The sequence below is a fragment of the Trifolium pratense genome, linkage group LG3 (assembly GCF_020283565.1).
Source record: "Trifolium pratense cultivar HEN17-A07 linkage group LG3, ARS_RC_1.1, whole genome shotgun sequence".
Lineage (NCBI taxonomy): Eukaryota > Viridiplantae > Streptophyta > Magnoliopsida > Fabales > Fabaceae > Trifolium > Trifolium pratense.
In genome coordinates, this window is record NC_060061.1 from 4,456,518 (window position 1) to 4,477,424 (window position 20,907).

Sequence of the window (20,907 nt, forward strand, 5' to 3'; positions counted from 1 at the left end):
AAAATTAAATATTAATTAAACATATTTTTTTTTTATGTCATTTCATATCTATAAGTTAATTATTAAACAACCAATTTTATCAAACACTACAAATTCAAACAATTAACTTATTGTCTTTTCTTAAAAAAAATTAAATATTAATTAAACATATATATTTTTTATGTCATTTCATATCTATAAGTCAATTAAACCACTAATTTTATCAAACACTACAAATTCAATCAATTAATTTATTCAATATAAACTACTAATTTATTAATTATCCGCTATTTTTACTAAAAAATTGTTGTTTACTCATTTCCCTTGTGAATAAAAAAAAATCACATTTGGCTCAAGTAATTAATAAATTATCTTTAGGACAAATTGTCCGGGAGAACCCGAGTTAAATTTCTAATAAAAAATGTAGAAATAATCATCCATTTCCCTTTTTTATTACCGAACCATCAACTTCCCTTGTTGTTTGCTTGGTGTGCTGTGCTAATCAAAATTAATACAAAGATTAAACACAGATTAATTAAAGAGAAAGAAGTTGAAAAACAGTAAAACATATTCCATTTCACCCCCACATTTTCTCCTCTCTCAAAAACATTCTTTTCTTTTCACTGATCCTTGAATCTTCTAGTAAGACCAAACACTACAACCTTAACTGTTTTTTCAACTTTGATTCTCTTCCACACACAAATTCATAGTCCAAAATCAAAAGGAGAAAAAAGAAAAACATATATATAAAAGACCCACCTTAAAGGGGCAAAAAAAGAAACAAAGAAAAAAAAAACTAGTCTTGTTTTTCTTTGACTACACCTCAATTTGTGGGGTGTCTCTAAAATCATTGCTTTCTCACTTTTTTCTGTCAAAGTTACAATCTTTTCAAGTAGCATTTGTTCATTCCATCTAATTTGCAAGATTTGTCATTGGGGTTTTTTTCAAAGGTGAATGTGAATGATTCTTATGGAAGATAAGAAAGTGAGGGAAAATGTGGTTGCCTGGTTGGTTCATGTGTTGGAACTTGATGAAGGAGGTGGAGGTGTAAATGAGAGATTTTGAGAGATGGGTTGTGTGTTTGGTAAAGAGTCATCAGTGGAAGAGAGGAGAGAGGAAGTTAGAGAAGCAAAAGTAGATGTGGGTGTGGGTGGTGGTAGTGGTAGAGAGGTTGAGAATGTGAAAGAGGGTGGAGAGGAGAAGAGAATAAGGCATAGTAGGGAGAGAAGAAGACGATCTTCGAAGCAGAATCCGAGGTTGAGTAATCCATCTAACAATGTTCATGGTGAACAGGTTGCAGCTGGTTGGCCTTCTTGGTTATCTAAGGTTGCTGGTGAAGCTATCAATGGATTGGTTCCTAGGAGGGCTGATACTTTTGAGAAACTTGATAAGGTAAAGTAAATTTCTGACACTGTGGATTCTTGCTTTTGTGTAATGAATGGATATAGACCTTAGAGATTAAATAGGCCCAAAATGCATTAGTCAATTGTATGTGATTATTCATGTTCTAGAATGATCTAGAATAATGATGAGTCATTGATTAGTTTGTTAGCTATATATATTGACATTGGGTGCATGTAATAATCAAGCAAAATGAATGAAGAAGTTTGTTATTTTAGATTTAGTGTAGTTTGTTAGTAGTTTTTAGCAATTATCTCTTGAAGTTATGAATAACCAAAAAGTTGTTCATAACAATTGGTGCTTTCATTGAGAGTTTTTCATTGCCATGACTTCTCTCTACCATAACCCGTTCCTCTACCACGATCCTACCATCATCAATGTTCACACCTTGTTGAAACCACAACAGTATCAACAACCATCTTGCATTCACACTCGATCCTCACCATTTGCATCATGCCCACCCTTCTACCAACAACAACCATACGGGATTCCCAATCCACCCTCCACCTTCACATCATCACTCACACCTCCTAACCTTACCCATATCAACCCTCCAAACCGCAATAACAATCTTCAATCCATTCTCCAGCAACTCAAACACTCTCAACAAATTTGCCTTCAAACCATGTCCAATTGTATCGATGCATTTTCTGCCCTCAATGCAGATCTAACATCTTACAACTATTTTCCCACCATTCCATCATCCTCCACACCTCAGGACCTCACCTACAATAACATTCATCCCACGCAACAAAATACCTCTGTTTTGCAGAATTCTTTCAACAACCACCAACCACCCCTCAACAATTCCACATACACAGTCATACCCACCATCTTCACGTCACCACCACCACCACTCAAAATCTCCACTCGTCCATCCAAACCTCAGGATCCGTTGCATCACACAAATCATCCATCGAATCACACCGAACTTGAACTTGTTGTTGATGGCAATACTTTCTACCCATCAGCGGATTCAAACTCTCACGTCACCATGGAAGAAAAGAAGCTCGTCAATAACGACATCGTCACAGAACCAACACATTTCGACGATGTCGTCGGCGATAGCATTTTCACCGTCTCAGAAAATGATGAGAAATTAGAGATCTGTGAAGAGGTAACAGAAGACAATTTCACCCCCGCTGCCATTTCTCACGCCGTTGAGGAAGAAAATAAGTTTGCACCAGATCTCATCGCAAATTTCAATCCTGTGTCTGATTCCGTTAAGCAGCAGAAACGACGTGTTTTTGACGTGACGGCACCGCTCCCACAACACCTCTTCATCTTTGATTCCGGCGATGATGAGCGACGAGTTCGTTCTCTGGCGATTTTTGGTAATGGCATTTGTGTTTTCGACCCCGGCGGCAATGAGCGCAATTGTGGTTCTCCGGCGCTGAATTTGATCAACAATCATGGTATACAATCTCCTCTGCAAGTGCCGTGGGATAGAGGGAGAAAGCATTGGGCCTTGGAGATGAATTTGGACTCACGAATGTTTGCAATGGGCCTGCACACACGTTGGACTACTTGCATTTCATAATGGGGTCAAGCTAAGAAGAATTAGAGTTTTGAGAAAGAATTTGGGAATAAGTTCACTCAACACATTTTGAATTTTCTTTGGGTTTAGATTAAATTCTAGGTTGCACTAAATTGTGGAATTTGTTAGATTACACCTTGAGGACAAGGTGATTCTGCAAGACCAATGGAATGTAATGAATGGATATAGACCTTAGAGATTAAATAGGCCCAAAATGCATTAGTCAATTGTATGTGATTATTCATGTTCTAGAATGATCTAGAATAATGATGAGTCATTGATTAGTTTGTTAGCTATATATATTGACATTGGGTGCATGTAATAATCAAGCAAAATGAATGAAGAAGTTAGTTATTGTAGCTTAGTGTAGTTTGTTAGTACATTTTAGCAATTATCTCTTGAAGTTATGAACAACCAAAAAGTTGTTCATAACATTTTGTTTCCAATTTAAGTATTAAGATTGTGTGTATTTTTTCTTTATTTGTTGTTTGGAGTTTTGGGAAAGTTAGTTTTGTATTCTTAATTAATTGTTTATTTCCTTTAAATAGTATTCAATGTTGCTTACTTACTATATGTGTGTTTGGTTTAACTGTGAGTTTGGCAGAATCACGGCGGTGGCACACCACACTGTGATTCTGCCAAACTCATCGTCAGTCTAAACATGCATTATATTGCTATTTGGAGTTTTACGTTAATGCGAGGAATTGGCTCAACAGAAGGACTTGTTTGTTGTTTGTGTTGTTTGGTTTTTGAATGCAAGTAATGGCAACACCTAAAAATAGTAATGTGGATTTTGGACATTTTGTGTTTCATGTCTAATGATCTGACAAAGTTTGAATCTTTGGTGTCTTTACTATTTTTGTATCAGATTGGGCAAGGTACATACAGCAATGTTTACAAAGCTAGGGATACATTAGCAGGGAAGATTGTTGCCCTAAAGAAGGTCCGTTTCGACAATTTAGAGCCCGAGAGTGTGAAGTTTATGGCAAGAGAGATTCTGATTCTTCGTCGTTTGGATCATTCCAATGTTGTCAAATTGGAAGGCTTAGTGACTTCAAGAATGTCATGCAGTTTATATCTTGTGTTTGAATACATGGCACATGATCTGGCTGGACTTGCTACCAATCCAGCGATTAAGTTCACAGAACCTCAGGTGTTGGTTCAAATTACTAAATCCACGTTCTTGTTGATATATGATTCAGGAACAATTTAATTTTTTGTGTAGTTTTTTGACACCGACCTTCTTTGTATGATAATATCTGGATATTTTAGGTAAAATGTTACATGCATCAGCTATTTTCTGGGCTGGAACATTGTCACAACCGTCATGTGCTGCATCGTGATATAAAGGGTTCAAACCTTCTTATCGACAATGATGGAATTCTCAAGATTGCTGATTTTGGACTAGCTTCCTTCTTTGATCCTGATCACAAGCACCCGATGACAAGTAGAGTGGTGACATTATGGTATCGACCTCCAGAACTTCTTCTTGGAGCCACTGAATATAGTGTAGGCGTGGACCTATGGAGTGCTGGCTGCATTCTTGCTGAACTATTGGCTGGAAAACCTATCATGCCTGGTCGAACAGAGGTAATCTCTATGATCAGATACATTATATAAGTTATATCAGTGTTGTTAAATTGCTGCTATTACAAACCGCAATCACTATTGTTCCGCAATACGTTATTTAGTGTAAAGTGTTGAAAAATAGCGGCTATAGCACTATAGTGTAGAAGAATCTAAACAAATCCACTATTTTCCATGATCTGCGACTGCAATCGATAACACTGAGTTATATAATCGCACCTTTTCGGATCATAATATGTATTTGGTTTACTTAGTTTATGCTGCAATATTTGTTGCTGATATAGTATCCATCATGGTTTGTAGGTTGAGCAGCTACATAAGATATTTAAGCTATGTGGTTCTCCATCCGAAGAATATTGGAAAAAGTCAAAGTTGCCACATGCTACCATTTTTAAGCCTCAACAATCATACAAGCGATGCATAGCGGAGACTTTTAAGAATTTTCCACCATCATCCTTGCCACTGATTGAAACCCTTCTCACAATTGATCCTGATGAACGTCTGACTGCCACCGCTGCGTTGCATAGTGAAGTAAGATAATATTTAATCAACTGAATTAATGTTGCATGTGAGGTCTCTCTTTTGTACAGACGTATGCTACAACTCTATAATTGGATACTTTTATCATGTACACGTCGTAAACAGAATGGTTAATTCACCCAAATTTATGTCTCTATTTTCTATCTAATAACTATGAATAACAATTTCTTACTTTCCACATTGATCGTGCTTTTATCAATACTTTTCCGTTTTGGCTATGCTTTTGTAAATATATAATTGCCATAACTACTAAGTATTTATATTCAATCCATTCAATTTTCTTATATCAGACAGCCAACTATATATCGGTAATAGGATATAAGGATCCTAGTTTAATGTTACCTGCTTCTCTTTTGCAGTTTTTTACTACAAAACCTTATGCTTGTGATCCCTCTAGCCTTCCTAAATATCCTCCCAGTAAAGAGATGGATGCAAAGCTACGGGACGAAGAAGCTAGAAGGTGACTTAAATTACTTTTCCGCATCTCAATGCTCATTTCATCTCATTAGCATTCTGATGAAACACTTATTATTATCATATAGAAGTTTGCCAAAACACTTGCATGTTGGTTATGACAAAATGTACAAATTTCCATCTTTAATTTAAATTATGTCATGAATGTAGATTGAGAGCAGCTGGTAGAGCAAATGCTGATGGTGTGAAGAAATCTCGTCCACGTGAGCGAGTAGGGAGGGGACTTCCCATTCCAGACGCCAATGCTGAACTGCAAGCAAATATTGATGTATGTCTAATAAAGCTCCTAATTCACTCCAGCTACTATTTCTTACTGCTTATGATTAATGCGAGCAAGTAATTAATTTAGGCAAAGTTACACTAGGGGTCATATTTTGAAGTTTCAAACAAGTCCTTCATATTTTTTTAATGTCAAATTAATCATGTTTTCATGTTGGACCAAACTTCATTTTTATCTACGCTGCCAAAAAGTTTTACTTGATTGCTTAAAAAGTTAAACTACATCTTCAACTAATCAGCATAACATGTAAATTACATTATAATGATTGTTAATTAAGACATAGCATTGATGGATAGGTTACAAATGCGGATTGAACCGAGTGGTTCCCATATTCTGAAATGCTGTTTTAGATTTGAGATATTTGGTTGCAGTAGTTATTAATATCACTGCAAAATCCAAAGACATTAAGCTAATTTAGTATTGTTGTAGATGATTTTGTTATATCACAGCTTATATTTTTATAGAATCCGCGTTGATGTTTAATTCTTACTACAGAGACGGCGATTGATCACACACGCAAATGCTAAGAGCAAGAGTGAGAAGTTTCCTCCTCCACACCAAGATGGAGCTCTAGGCTATCCTTTGGGTTCTTCACAACACATGGATCCAATTTTCGATCCTCCCGACATTCCATTTAGTTCAACAAACTTGTCACAACGAAAATCAAATATCCATACTTGGTCTGGTCCATTGGTCGATCCCGGAGGCGTTGGTGCACCGAGGAGAAAGAAGAAACATGGAAGGTGATGGGAATATACAGTTCAAATTCATCAAAGGAGGACTCAAAAGTCAAAATGATGAGAATGTATCAAGATTCAAAGAAATATTTATTCTTTTAGTATAATATTACACCAATCATTTTTTAGGATTATTCATGAAGCTGCAAATGTTGATCTTGTAAATTATGACATGATATTAAATTTTGACTAAAATATATCGCTACCTGATCCCTGCATATTACATCTTAAAATTGGGAGTTGGACCTAACTCAATCCTACAAAATCGAATTTTAAGGTGGGGATTGTGTCTACTAAAATTTGAAACTTATTTTTACTAAGACAGATTTTTAGTGCATCTTAATGTGGGGATTATGGCATGCAAGCCAATGCTTGTGATGGAAGTACCAAAAGATTGAAAGAGTTTATCAGATATGGAGGCAGCAGAAGTTTGTTAGCACAGAACCAATCCTTCCTTACTGGACTTTCATACATTCCTTACCTAGACTCATTTTAAGTGTTCCTTAGCATCTTCATCACATTTGTTTAAGATCCGATGCTACTTGATGTAAAATTAATTCACGTCTCAAGAGAAACATATTACAAATTTTGTAGTTGAGCTGCGTACCATCTATCGTCAACCAATGTCTGGTTATATTCCCTCCATTCACAATTTTGAAGGAAAAGAAAACATCACCATCTAAGTATACCAGATTTAAATTTTTTATCTATTTAATGTGAGACTCTTCGAACATTACCATCCTTTTAGTAGTTGACTTTCACTCTACTGATCTAATGGCAGGGTTGGAGCTGCTATGAAACCTTGAACTTTAAAAAAAAGTGCACATTTGCTCAACATTTTTGCTTTCTGAACCCCCTAAATTCAAATAGTAGAAAAAAGGGTTGAGCTGGCATCTCCTAGTAACACACAATTAATAACTAAAAATAAAATAAATTGCTACATTGGCTTAGCCTTTTCAATTACTACTACAGCTCAAGAATCTTTACCTAGACTTGATTTGTTCTACGTAGTCCCGTGATAGATTGGGACTAATGGAAGAAGTACTATCATAGGAAATATTTATTTTCAAACAAACCAAGCACTAAAGTTAATTCTTCTTCCTTTTCATTTTTAATTCTCGATGTGAGGAAATTAGTTTTATCTCAAAGTGTGTAGCCTAATTTAATCTGAAAACTCGTCTTGAGCCGATAGTTTTGGGTTGGACTTAACCTTTTAAATGTACTTGGAAAAACTTGCTAGTTGCGGATTGGTGTTGTTTTGTGCTGCCGGCGGCGCTGGTTGATCTCTCTGGTTGAGGCTGCATTCTTTTATTCATTCAACTTTACATGTGGGAAGGGCTTACTCTTCTAGTGGCTCGGCTTGGTCTCGCTAAAAAATTGGAGTAGTATTTATTTTCATGAGATACTGTATACTAGTAGTGTCTGTAACATATACTAGTCTTGTAGAACAAGACAAGTGCATTAGAACAAATTGACACCATGAGTTACAAAATTGTAGACACCGTCATTGTCACACAAAAAAAAATTGTAGACATTGATGTTTCATTATACAATTGAGGATCATGTCACATGATTCATGTGATTCAAAAAAATTGAATGAAAACTAGCAAGTAATCGGCATAGACCAGTAGAATTATCTAACAGCAAAAGATAAATTACTACTAGAGAGCGATTATTAGAACATAAACAACATCATATTCCAATACCGTATAAATTCGTAATTTCGTATCATTTATAACGACCGATGTGACTAAAAAGTAGACGAATAAAATATGCATTTCTATCGTTGAGGTATGCTCTTTTGTGGATTACTTTTAGGCTTAAATACTTTGCAATGTCATTGTCACAAAAAAAAAAAAAATTGTAGACATTGATGCTTCATTATACAATTGAGTATCATGTGATTCAAAAAATTTGAATTAAAACTAGTAAGTAGTCGGCATAGACCAGTAAAATTACGTGACAGCAAAAGATAAATTACTACTGCTAGACACTAGAGAGCGATTATTTGAACATAAACAATTCATCATCATATTCCAATATTGTATAAATTCGTATCATTTGTAACGACCGGTGTGACTAAAAAGTAGACGAAGAAAATATCAATTTCTATAGTTGGGACTAAAACTGCTAATAACAACCTAGTGCTGGTGTTTTATTATTACCTTATTTTCCAAGATCTGTTAAGATTTGCTCTTATTAATACTCTATTATTTATTTAGAATTATTTAATATATTAATGAGTTGCAATTTTATGATTAGTTGTACCTAATAATTAATGCTTAGGTGATGACTTACTTAAGAATTTCTCCTTTTGTGAAGGTGTATTATAGCATTATCCACCTTTATTAAATGGACAAAAAACCCACTTTTCCTCCCTCAAAAGTTGTTTCAATTAGTGGACAGTTAAGTAATTTAATATTTTGCTTAAAAAATAAAAGTAATTTAATATTTAACTATTTTTAAAGTCCAAAATTGTCCAGATTTTTTCGTTTTCCACACCTCAATTTTTCTTCAATGGCTGGAAATCCTTCCACACCACTGGCTCGCTGCGTATGCACTAAACTCATACCCATTTCCATCAAAGCTCTTCTATAATCAATACCAAAAAAAAAAAAAAGCTCCTCTATAATCAATGAAAATTAAATATAATAATAATAATCGGGATAGACATCAATGTAGTTGTAACATAAACAATTCAATATCATATTCCAATAGTGTTTATGTTCAAATAATCGCTCTCAATTAATAAATGATTATTTTTAATATATATTTATTTTGCGCATGTTTGTGTTTGGTGTGTATGTGCGTGCGCACATGCGTGCATATATGCGTGCATATATGCGTGCTAAAATAGATAAATTATATAATTAATATAAATAAATAAGGTTTAAAAAAGAGTAAACAACTAAAACACACTTAAGTTATTTAATGAACTAAAATCAATTCTAAATTGAGCTTCTCATTATAACTCCAGTAGCACCAGAATAATTTCAATCAAAATAACCAAAATGAACAAGGACTAAAAATAAAAAGTAATATATTAGTGGTGATCAAATGCATGTTTAAACAAATAACATGTTTTAAACAACCTGTTCATCGGAGAGCGTTGTACCAAAAAACACCCTTATTAAATTAAAGAAATAAGATAATAAGCTTAAGAGAAACTTTACCACATTAAAATAATATTGTTGAGGAAGAGACAAACACTATGCAACATAATAGAAGTCTTCCGAATCTTCCGACGACGGAGAGTGAGTGGAGGAAATGGAATGACGAGGAGAGTGATAACTTAGCAACTAGTTGGAAGTAGTTATGTGATAATGGTCACACTAGTTGATAAAATAAAATCGGGTTCTAGTGAAGTAAATTAGATACAGTCACAATTTGATTACATCTCCAAAAATAATTAAATAAAATAGTTAATCAATAAAATTATTAATAAAGATATTTATATATATATATATATATATATATATATATATATATATATATATATATATATATATATATATATAAAATATCGGGATGTTACAACCACAAACATGATGCTAATACTAATATGATGATCCGGTTTGAAAGACACATGTTGCGAACATCGGACACATTTGCAATCTGAACTATAAGTCCTACTTAACAAACATCATCTATAGTTCCTCAATCTTCCTTCACTTAACAATCCTAGGCTTGACAAAGGCGAACACTAGTACAAAAAACACTTTTTAAGTCGGTTAAAAACGACCTTTTAAGTCGGTTTCGTGCCAGTCTTAAGAAAAGCCGACATAAGAAGTATTGACTTGTTAAGTCGGTTTTAACCTGACTTAAGAAAACACTTCTTAGGTCTGTTTAAAATGACCTTTTAAGTCGGTTTCACGTCCGACCTAAGAAAAGCCGACATAAGAAGTATTGAGTTGTTAACACGGATTTGGAACCGACCTAAGAAATATCTTATTAGATCGGTTATATTCCACCCGACTTAAAAAGCATGGCAAATTTTTAAAAAAAAAAAATTGCATTCTAAAAATATTAATTTAAATACCGTTCTAAAGAACTTTTCCCAGCATTATTCAATATACACAAAAAATAAGTAAGATGCAAAAAAATATTCAAGCTTGATTTTGTAATTATAACCACTGAATGAAGTGTTTAGTGAATAGAATGTATAACAATCAAAAATTAACTTATTGACTATATATAATGCATCACAACAAGAACAAATCTAAAATTTCAATACAAATTACACTACATAGTACATATATATATATACTCATAAACAAAAGTAAAATATAACATTCACAGGTAATAAACAACACTAAGACAAGGTGAAAGAAATAAGAAATATCACCAACCCTTGTCTCTTAACACATGCCACTATCAACAATGTTACAAAACCTGTTTAAAAGAAAACAATGTTACAAAACTTTTAATCATTATCAAACTAAAAACTTGCAATAGCAATATAATACCACAATCAAATGATACTTCAAATCTCTCATCAACAATTGCTTCTTTCACTAATGCTTAAGGTGAATTTTCTGGTTTCTTACTTCTTGGCATCAATGACATTTGGAACCCATGAATAGATCAACCATGCTTGAGAATGACAAGTTTAGCCCTTCATAAGAAAATGTCCTGAACTTAAAAATTGAAAGAATATTAAAAATCCCTAACTAAAGTTGAAAGAAAAGTGCAACCTATAACACGTGTTGGATACCATGTTGAATACACTAATGTAAATATGGGGAACACAAAATATGGGGAAGAAAGATGCAATTTAATAAAGTTTAACTTTAACCAAGGTTAACTATGCCACTGTCCAAGACTAAAGAAGTAAATATGTGGAAGAAAGTTGTTCTAATCTTCAAAACTAGAAACAATAATTTTTATGATATCATTTAAGTCCCAAAAATGCCTTATACATAGAGAGGGAGAAAGATACACAGTAGCAAGTACTAATAAGAGTGGTCTAAAATAATTGCTTAAAATAGAGTACAAACCTGGTTTCTGAGTATTTCAACTACCAATGACAGACCAACTCTCTGACTAAGGAATCCAAATCATCCAGCACCTCAAGCACAACTATGAAAATCTAATTTATGTTTGACCAATGACTGCAATGGAGTAGAAACAGTAGTGAATTAGTCACAACTAAAGTGTATACATATACCCTTCAAATGCCTCCAATATTGTAGTAACTAATATTAAAAACTAGTATTATCTTATGATGGAAAACTATGTACCTATTATCTTAGTTCAATGAGATAAATTTACATCATGTTTGGTACAAAGAATGGTCATTCAATTATGCTGCCATTGGAGAAAGAAAAGAAGTCGTTATTTCTCAATACCTCTTGGTCCTATTTAAATTTTAAATAACTTAACTATGAAGTTTGGAAATAGTAGCAATTGAGCAAATCTGATAAAAATCAAACAGAGAATCAATACCTTTAAATCCAAGTAGGTAGAGTGGTATGCACAATTACATGAATTCCACAGTAATACATAAATGAGAGTCCACAAACCCAAGATATTTCAGTTTTCCATAATCATTAATTAATACCATCACTCTACACAAACAAATTGAATATTTATGTTAGAGGCTCAATTGAGTAGGAGAAGGAATTGAACTTCCAGTGAAAAGTGGTTGTTGGTGTTGCTTCTTTGAAGCTCACCAGCTAGTTGTAGATCAGCTTCCTCCTAGAAATGTGTTAGTGTTATAGAGCATCAATCAACCTACCAAGTTGAAGAACATATTGGTCTCTAGCATCAAGTCCAGTAGGAGTGTCACGAGGTGAAAATTCTATAGGAACAAGGATTTTGACACATTAGTAACATACTGTATGATCCTTCTCATGTATCCAGATTCTAGACATCAAAATGATGTTCACAATTTTACAATAAATCATCATCACTAAATTAATATGGTGGCTACTGATATATGATTAGGAAAAATAAAAGTTCAAAAGCGGAAACAATTCCTTTAAACTAAGAAGAAGATAGCAATTAAATCAACATAAAACAAGGATTGATGACATTAAAAATCCGTCAACCTTCTTAGCTTAAATAGAAACCACAACATTTTGGATTAATAACATTAAACCACACATATAGAAAGATGCAATAGCAGGGGAATAACATAACTACGGTGAAGTGAAATACGGTGAACCACCAGAGATATTACCTTGATATAGCGGACCCTAGAAAAGGTGAAATACGGCGAAGTGAAGTTGAAGAAACAAAACAAAGGCACCAATTTCAATGTCGACGACAGGGGAGGCCTTTATACGGCGAACCCTTACAGTGAGAAGGGAAATACAGCGGCGGAGGAAAGTTGGGTGCAAATCAAAGGAGAAGGAAACTCTGTGATTATTGAATATTTCACGATTATTGAATTTGTTTTAGGCAAGAAAAGGTGTGTGTGTGTGTATATATAAAAAAGTAAAATCACAACGAGTCATAATGTCGTATAGAGGTAAAATGAAGGAAACCAAAAACAATGAAGGGAAAATTGTAGAGTATGAAAAACTTACATGTGTAGCAATGATTTGGAGGCAGAAAATCACCTTTACTTTGTTTTTTCAAACTTCCTCATAGTAACTCTAGACATTGCCACTTAACCATCTCATAGTGCATGTGTTAATTTTTTGCATGTACTGTTAGGCAAGAATACATTCTTTAGGAAAGGTTTTCTTCACCCCCAACATTAATTTGAATGTGAGCATACAAAAAAAGTAATACTAATTATATGTGAAGTTGTTTAGAAGTGTGTAACCATACTTATGAGCATAAGTCTCTATCCTGGCAGAAATTCAATTCCATCCAATTCACCTAAAATCACTTTAAATTTATTCATATTTAGTTTGTTACTACTAATACCTATTTCACAACTCAACAACTATAAAAATCTAATATGAATTATAATTTTTTTAGAATTGGAATAGGAAAATAATAATTCATAACATAAATAGAGAAGGAATTATAATTATAAGTTTTTAGAATTCCTATTATCATCAATACAGAACAATTGGAATAGGAAAATAATAATAATAATAACATAAATAGCAACAGATACAGAAATTGAATTATCACAACAACAAAAAAATTAAAAGTTAGGGTTTAAAAATTACATACATATGAAGTTAGGGTTGCCAGTGACGAAGGATTTCTGGGTTTTCAGTGAAGAGAAGGAATCGAGGGGTTTCCCAGTGAAGGATTTCTTGGTTCGTAGTGAGAGAAGGCGTTTGCAGAGAAAGAAGAGATGGCGAAGGGTACTGGGTTCTGTTTGTGTTTGCTTTTATTTAATTTTTTATTTTATCTTTAACAAGTTTAATTTGTTTGTACCAAAAAAAAAAGAAAAAAATTAATTTGTTAGATTCTTCGAAAGCTACTCGGTTCGATTCTCCCATATAACACATTGGAATTTAATTATAAAACTTCTTAGGTCGGGTGGGCGAAACCTGACTTAAGAAATAGGTTTCTTAAGTCATTTAGTTATTATAGGCGACTTAAGGAATTAAACATGAATTATAATATTTTTATTTAATATTTTTGAAGTCGGTTATACAGGAAACCGATCTAAAATATTTAAGAATATTTACACAACTGCCACCGCGTGACTTCTTAGGTCGGGTGGTAATGCCAACTGACTTAAGACGTTTTCTATAAAGCAATTTTTGTACTAGTGGAAAGCACAACTCTTCCACTGAATAGGGAGAGATACCGTTTTTAAAGGAAATATCCGATTTTTTCCATTGCTTTTGCATGTCATGGATAATGAATTTCCAATTTCAATAATTTGCATCATTACATCGATTACAAAAATGTTAGTACCAAACATCCAAAACATATCATTCTAATTGGGATGTGTTTTTGTAAAGCATGTATTATGTTATGTTCTAAGTAGTCTACAAATGTTACCTAAGTTATCAAGATTCCTTTTTTTTTTTTTAATTCTTTTTCTCTATATTTCACAACAAGATAAATTATAAACAAAGTAATAACATCGACCACTCACATCACAATCAATTCCCCGGTGCGCATGTTCGTGCTTAGTATGTATACGTGCGTGCGCACGTGCGTGCGCATATGCATGCTAAAATAAATAAATTATATAATTAATATAAATAAATAAGGTTTAAAAAAAGAGTAAACAACTAAAACAACCTAAATTATTTTAAATGAACTAAAATCAATTCTAAAATAATATATGAGCTTCTTATTCTAACTCCAATAACACCACACTAAGCAAATGCAAAGCTAGTTTTCTACTTTCAAGAGCCTAACAAAAAATGTAAAGCCAGTGACAAGTTCAAGAGCCTAAAATAGTTCCTCAATCTTGCTTCACTTAACAATCCTAGGCTTGACAAAGGCGAAAGCACAACTCTTCCACTGAACGGGGAGGGATACCGTTTTTCAAAGGAAATATCCGATTTTGTAAAGCATGTATTATGTTATGTTTTAACTAGTCTATAAATGTTACCTAAGTTATCAAGTTTTTTTTTTGTAATTCGTTTTCTCCATATTTTCACAACAAGATAAATTATAAACAAAGTAATAACATCGACCACTCACATCACAATTAATTCCCCGGTACTTGCAACTCCAGCCCGGGAAAGGAATACAATCAAGGTAATGACACCATGAACAGTGATCGTTCACATTTACTCCTTTTAGCACCATCATCATCCCAATCAACAATCTGTGGCTCATCAAATGTGATTTATTAAGTAAATAGGTGTAAACCTTTATATTTGATCCTATTATTCCAACAATGATGAGAAAGAGAAATTACCCAACAAAAATGACGATCAACAAAGCGGTAGAACGCAATCTGTTCAATGGGGGCCGAGTAAATATCACAAATCCAAAAAGTGCTCCAATGACCGATCCTCCCAGATTTACAAAATTGTTACAGCAACATTGACGAGCATCATGGAAACAACAAGTGACAAGTCAAAACCCTACAAAACAACAAAAATAAACTTTTTTTATTATGATACCAAAACATATAAACCAAAACTCAATAATAAAAAGAGATTAAATAACAACCATTAATGGAAGGTGTAGTGTCCAATACTCTATGAAGCTTTTTGTTATAGACCCTCCTGCTAAGCCGGTCAGTGCACCAGAGGCACTGACGGTGACCCTGGACTGGATAAACAGTGCAGAAACTAAACTTCCACCTAAGCCAGATATAATGTATAATAATCCAACTCGAACGGCAAAACAACCAATAATTTAGAAATTTTAAACCAATGTATATTATTAAATGATTATTTTTAAGATATGTTTAGTGTGCGCATGTTCGTGCTTAGTGTGTATACGTGCGTGCGCACATGCATGCTAAAATAAATAAATTCTATAATTAATATAAATAAATAAGGTTTAAAAGAAGAGTAAACAACTAAAACAACCTAAATTATTTTAAATGAACTAAAATCAATTCTAAATTAATATATGGGCTTCTTATTCTAACTCCAATAACACCACACTAATTTCAATCAAAAGAACCAAAATGAACAAGCACTAAAAATATAATATATTAGCATGGATCAAATGCATGTTTAAACAAATAACATATTTTAAGCAATCTGTTCATTGGAAGTCATCAATGGAAAATATTTTCTACAAAAATATTGGGAATTATGTTAGCAATATTGAATAAAGTGGATGAGAGAAAATGAAAACAAAGCTACAAAATAAAGAACCGTAAAATAAAATACGAGGCGTTTAGTAAACTATCTTCAAAGATTTATTCGTGCAAAAGAGACGAAAAGAATTACAACTTGTTGTCCATGGTAATGAAATTATGACAGGAGAAGAAAAGAGAAATACTATATGTTACGAAAATTTCTTGCATGAATAGAACGAATTATTTAGTGGGATAAACAGTCATATTTTTCTACATGTATAATACACATGATGGGGAACCATGGTGCAGTCATAAAACCCTATCGTCAAACTAATCTACATCTTTTATATTAGATCGGATCGGATGGCTAACACCGCATATTTATAAAATTGATTTGTACCCTAGAAAATTTATCAACGCTCATAATTGTAACTACAGTTAAAATTAACAAGCAACCCATTTCCCATAAGAGATATCCTTTTGCCACCCTATTGATTCTGGGGCGCGCTCTACGAAATTACCAACATACTCTTGTCCGCTACCTCACCTCTCAAAACCTACCTTTATAACGTGTGCTACTTAAGTAGTTGACGTTATTTTTCAAAATTTCTGATTTTTATAACGTCCGCTACCTAAGTAGTGGAAGGGTAAAATTAGAAAATCGTAGGGTACGCGAGTAACCGGTAGGGTAGCAAAACTAATTATCTTCCCATAATGGGGTGGATTACAATAGTTGTTTGACACTTACTATTGTATTTGTTCATGTCGTTGTACTATTCATTATTTCTTAGAAGAAAAAAAGTTTTGTTTTTGGCATACATGCATTGTGCACAGTACTCAATTTTATCAAGGACAATTTTGCACTCAGTGAATAATGTTTGGATGGCAGTTGTGATCAAAGAATTTTGAAGGGAGAGTAGGAGGAAATGACTTATTTTTGTTTTTCAAATTAAATATTTTGTTATCGTATTCATTTTCTTGAGTATCCTACAAATTTATTAAAATATCTCTGTCTGCTATTTAAATACCGAATAAACCTCAAAGACATCCTATCATGTTTTTTTTATAATGTCCGTTACTTAAGTAGCGAATGACATTTACAAACTTTCTTAATTTTTTTTCATTTTTATAACGTCTCGCTACTTAACAAGTGAAAGAGTAAAAATGAAAATGTGTAGAATGCGCAAGAAATAGGTAGAGTGAAAAAATAAACTTTCTAATTTTAAGTGCATGATTACTTCAAATCCATTTCCATTGTGTTTTTTAATTTGAAAATGTAAATATATTAGCGGTCATATTAGTTTACATGGTTTAAGCTCTAAGCCTTCTGTTTAAAATTTGTTACATATCCCTTACCTTAGCTCATCGACTGAGCTACCTGCTTGCTATTACTATTTCGCTAATCAGTTTCATATATAATCAATGCTTTCGGAACTCTGAATCATCCCAAGTTCTTAAAATTATATACTTTTCAGGTACTTCTAGGAGACATGGGAACCAGGAAGACGAGCTTGGTTCTTAGATTTGTCAAAGGTCAATTTTCAGAATACCAGGTTGCTATGATTGTTTTATTTTCTTTGTTTATGCCTTGATCTTCAGTCTTCGCATCATTATGGATTAATTCAAGTTGGATTAATATGAATGAATGTGTGTATGCAGGAATCAACAATTGGAGCAGCGTTCGTTCTTCACACAGGTTTTGTCTTTAAATGAAGCCACTGTGAAGTTTGATATATGGGACACAGCAGGGCAAGAACGATACCACAGTTTGATATATGCTTCGATTATTCAACAGTTTCTGAGCATGAAATTGCACATAGGACGATTATAGAATATGTATGTAATTTTGTTATTAATTTAAAGTTTGCAGATCAAGTCAAAATCTTGATTCATGGATACGCCATTGTCTGGTGGTAACTCTTTTCTCTTTGACGGTATCACTAACCAATCAATATTCTACTGAGTATCTTAATTCACGCGGTCCTATTTGTTACCAAACTCTCAATAAAAATACCAATTATTAGAACTGCACGAATGAAATAGCGTTTGCACTGCTCGATTTGTATATTGCAAATTAAACAGTCCAACCAACTACAGATTGGTGTTGATATTGTAAATAGAATTAACCGTTAAATATGAGAATCAATCAATTAATACAGAGATAATCTGAGCTCCAAATCTAGCTCTTGAGTATCACTTGTTTGAGAATCCAAAGAACCACTCCTATGCTTCTTCATATCTATGTCTTGTGAGTCCTAAATACATATTAAAGGGCCAAAAATAAGTCATTTGAATTTGCAGATAATTAAACTATAGGCTAAGAATTTTAAAAATAAAAATGGAAAAATGCTTACATATAGATTTAGAAAAGGTTGAGTTATGTTTGTTTGAGAATGAGATTGGTTCTCCACGATCACATTGGCATGTTGCCACCTAGTTTAAGATAAGAAAAAAAAAGAAGCTCATAAGAACAAATTCATGATCATGAGTTCATGACAACAAAATAAGAAAACAAATTTCATGAACATTTTTGTTTGCCATTAATGTCAATGATCTGTTGTGAGCTATACCTTGGCTGAGAATCCTCATATCTGATGTTGTTTGTTCTTTCATATTCAGGTAGGCCCATCTGCATTAATTATCAAACTTTTTTTGTCAAAATTTTAGGATACACCCAACTCACTATATGTATACATTATAATACATTATTATATACTTGAATGTATTCTGGTGTATGTTTGGTATCACGGTGGATACATCAGAATCACAGTAATCCACCGTGATTTTCCTAAAGCTACACTTTGTAGCTTCCCGTGATTCTGACATTCCCACTGTGATACCAAACATAGGATTGAATTGCTTTGTGGTGCAATGCAATTACTCTGCACTAGCATAAACAGTATTGAGAAGATAAGATATAGGAACATGTTCACCCCATGCATCACAAGAATATTAAAAAAAAATATAATTTGATAAAATATTGTTCAAGTTATGTGAGAGCATTGATATTGGTATGAAATAAAGTTAGGGTAATTATTAGATTAGACATACCATAGTAGTGTGAGGTTGGAAGGCATATGAATTAGGTGAGTATGACATTTGTACTCTTGGATCTTCCTGCATTTGATCAACAAATTAAACTATAGATCAATTGAATTTCACTATTCTATAGTAATACTTTAAAAAGTAGCTTATAGAAAAAATGATTTGGAGTTGAATTTAATTACATTGTAATTGAAATGAGATGGATGGTAGTTATAATAATTAGGAGGAGGTGGATGATAAGGGGTCTGCAATTGATGAGAATGTAATCTGATTTTCTCCAATTGAGCAACACCAAGTCCTCTTTGTGGCTGCTTTCTTGCTTTATTATTATGATCTGAATTTGAATTACTCTTCTTCCCTTTCCTTGATGATGATGAAGAATTTCCATTTCCAAAGTATGCTTCTTCTCCATAATAATTATTGCTATGATCCATATTCTTCTTTAGATTTTTTTTGCAAATACATAAAGAAATGAAAGATCCTTTGCCCAATTGATGGATTTATATATAAGCTGATGCTGCCTAGCTGGATGGATCCATCAGATTCTGCATGTATAGATTTCAATATATATATATATGTTTGTACACCTAGGTAGCTAGATATTGTATGCTCCTCTTGCCACTATATATTAATATTTCAACTCACATACTAGTATTTTATGATTATATATCAATCATGTTTACATTATTTATTTATTACTCCACAATTGGTATTCTTACTCAATCGTCATCGTCTACATCATACATCCAACTCCACACTATGGATACTATATAGTATGCATCTCTCAACCACAATTCTCTCTCATTTAATTTGTTAACTAAATAGGATTCGGATTTGCTGCTGTAAATTATTGATATAGTTTCACGTTGTAGTTAATCTTGATCATTGATTTGAGATTGGATGGTTCAAATTTAAAATACAGTTTTATAAAGCAAAACGATTTCAGCCATCGATCAGAAATTAGAGGGTCAAGATCAGTTACAACGTCCTGCTTTAACTGTGGGAAATTTAATTGCAACTAAATAAGTTGTTGCAAGACCATTTGTGATTAGGGCCGGTAATAGATCAAGTTAGTCCATATATAGGAGTCTAGAGTCTAGCCTATATAGATTCAAAACTTTTTTATAAGCCTATTTTTATCCTTATTTATGGCCAACTAATTGTGATTAATACATATGATGGTTAGATCTTGTGGTCACATTAGTTGTGATTTGAGTTATAATCTAAAATTTATATTAGATTAGACATTGCACGGAGTGTGCTTCGTGGCCCAAATTTTTGTTTTTCCTTATAAAAAAAAAGACAATATGCTGATATATTTGATATTATATTTTTAATATAATATGTCCATAAATTAAATGTGATCAAATATATTTTTTTTTTAATATAAACAATATTTTTGTCAAAAAAATAAAAATATAGATGGACTATTGCACAAGTGCACAAGGTCAATGAACCAATCTCAATGAGAATTTGCAATGTAATTTAATTTATATAATCTATCGAAATTTTATACTTAAACTCAAGTCAAAGTGTGAGTAAAAAGCCAAATTATTTGTGCCTCACTCAATTAGTTGAAATTCTTAAATTATACGTATTTGAAATTGTACGGATCATTAAAAATAATTTAATAAATTAAGCATTCAAAATATGGCTAAGGAACATCCTTTTCAATTGATCTTTGAGCTTCTACCTC

The 20,907-nt window shown here is 32.9% G+C and overlaps 2 protein-coding genes and 1 long non-coding RNA gene across 9 annotated transcripts; 1 reads left to right on the forward strand and 2 right to left on the reverse strand.

Annotated features, from left to right (window-relative positions):
* The first annotated feature begins 539 nt into the window (after positions 1-539).
* On the forward strand, positions 540-6,740 carry LOC123915491 (probable serine/threonine-protein kinase At1g54610). 2 transcript variants are annotated; one of them, XM_045966641.1, is made up of 8 exons: positions 555-1,371; positions 3,786-4,070; positions 4,190-4,507; positions 4,808-5,035; positions 5,404-5,504; positions 5,669-5,786; positions 6,294-6,574; positions 6,620-6,740. In XM_045966641.1, exons 1-7 carry the CDS (start codon positions 1,048-1,050, stop codon positions 6,543-6,545), a joined length of 1,626 nt encoding a protein of 541 aa, XP_045822597.1. In that variant the 5' UTR covers positions 555-1,047; the 3' UTR covers positions 6,546-6,574; positions 6,620-6,740. The 2 variants fall into 2 exon arrangements, with proteins under 2 accessions (XP_045822596.1, XP_045822597.1); XM_045966640.1 differs by having other exon boundaries at positions 540-1,371; positions 6,294-6,740.
* Positions 6,741-10,737: 3,997 nt separating this feature from the next.
* On the reverse strand, positions 10,738-13,835 carry LOC123915492. Of its 6 annotated transcripts, XR_006811928.1 has the most exons (8): positions 13,667-13,835; positions 13,066-13,188; positions 12,717-12,895; positions 12,208-12,335; positions 11,981-12,102; positions 11,776-11,842; positions 11,533-11,646; positions 10,738-11,150 (listed from the first exon to the last, which is right to left on the reverse strand). It is a non-coding gene; the product is annotated as an uncharacterized LOC123915492 (long non-coding RNA). The 6 variants fall into 6 exon arrangements; XR_006811925.1 differs by having other exon boundaries at positions 10,738-11,167; positions 11,981-12,335; XR_006811929.1 differs by having other exon boundaries at positions 10,738-11,167; positions 11,981-12,400.
* Positions 13,836-17,844: 4,009 nt separating this feature from the next.
* On the reverse strand, positions 17,845-19,810 carry LOC123915493 (protein SPEAR3-like). Its single transcript, XM_045966642.1, has 5 exons — positions 19,394-19,810; positions 19,218-19,283; positions 18,737-18,795; positions 18,521-18,599; positions 17,845-18,421 (listed from the first exon to the last, which is right to left on the reverse strand). Exons 1-5 carry the CDS (start codon positions 19,643-19,645, stop codon positions 18,317-18,319), a joined length of 561 nt encoding a protein of 186 aa, XP_045822598.1. The 5' UTR covers positions 19,646-19,810; the 3' UTR covers positions 17,845-18,316.
* Between the last annotated feature and the right edge of the window lie 1,097 nt (positions 19,811-20,907).

Bases quoted from the DNA above. Each gene is read 5' to 3' on its own strand.
- LOC123915491 (XM_045966640.1), top strand. From the start codon at position 1,048: ATGGGTTGTGTGTTTGGTAAAGAGTCATCAGTGGAAGAGAGGAGAGAG. The intron at 4,508-4,807 runs GTAATCTCTATG...CATGGTTTGTAG, and splicing joins TCATGCCTGGTCGAACAGAG to GTTGAGCAGCTACATAAGAT. The intron at 5,787-6,293 runs GTATGTCTAATA...TTCTTACTACAG, and splicing joins AACTGCAAGCAAATATTGAT to AGACGGCGATTGATCACACA.
- LOC123915493 (XM_045966642.1), bottom strand. From the start codon at position 19,645: ATGGATCATAGCAATAATTATTATGGAGAAGAAGCATACTTTGGAAAT. The intron at 19,284-19,393 runs GTAATTAAATTC...GATCAAATGCAG, and splicing joins CATCTCATTTCAATTACAAT to GAAGATCCAAGAGTACAAAT. The intron at 18,796-19,217 runs GTATGTCTAATC...TAATTAATGCAG, and splicing joins TCCAACCTCACACTACTATG to ATGGGCCTACCTGAATATGA.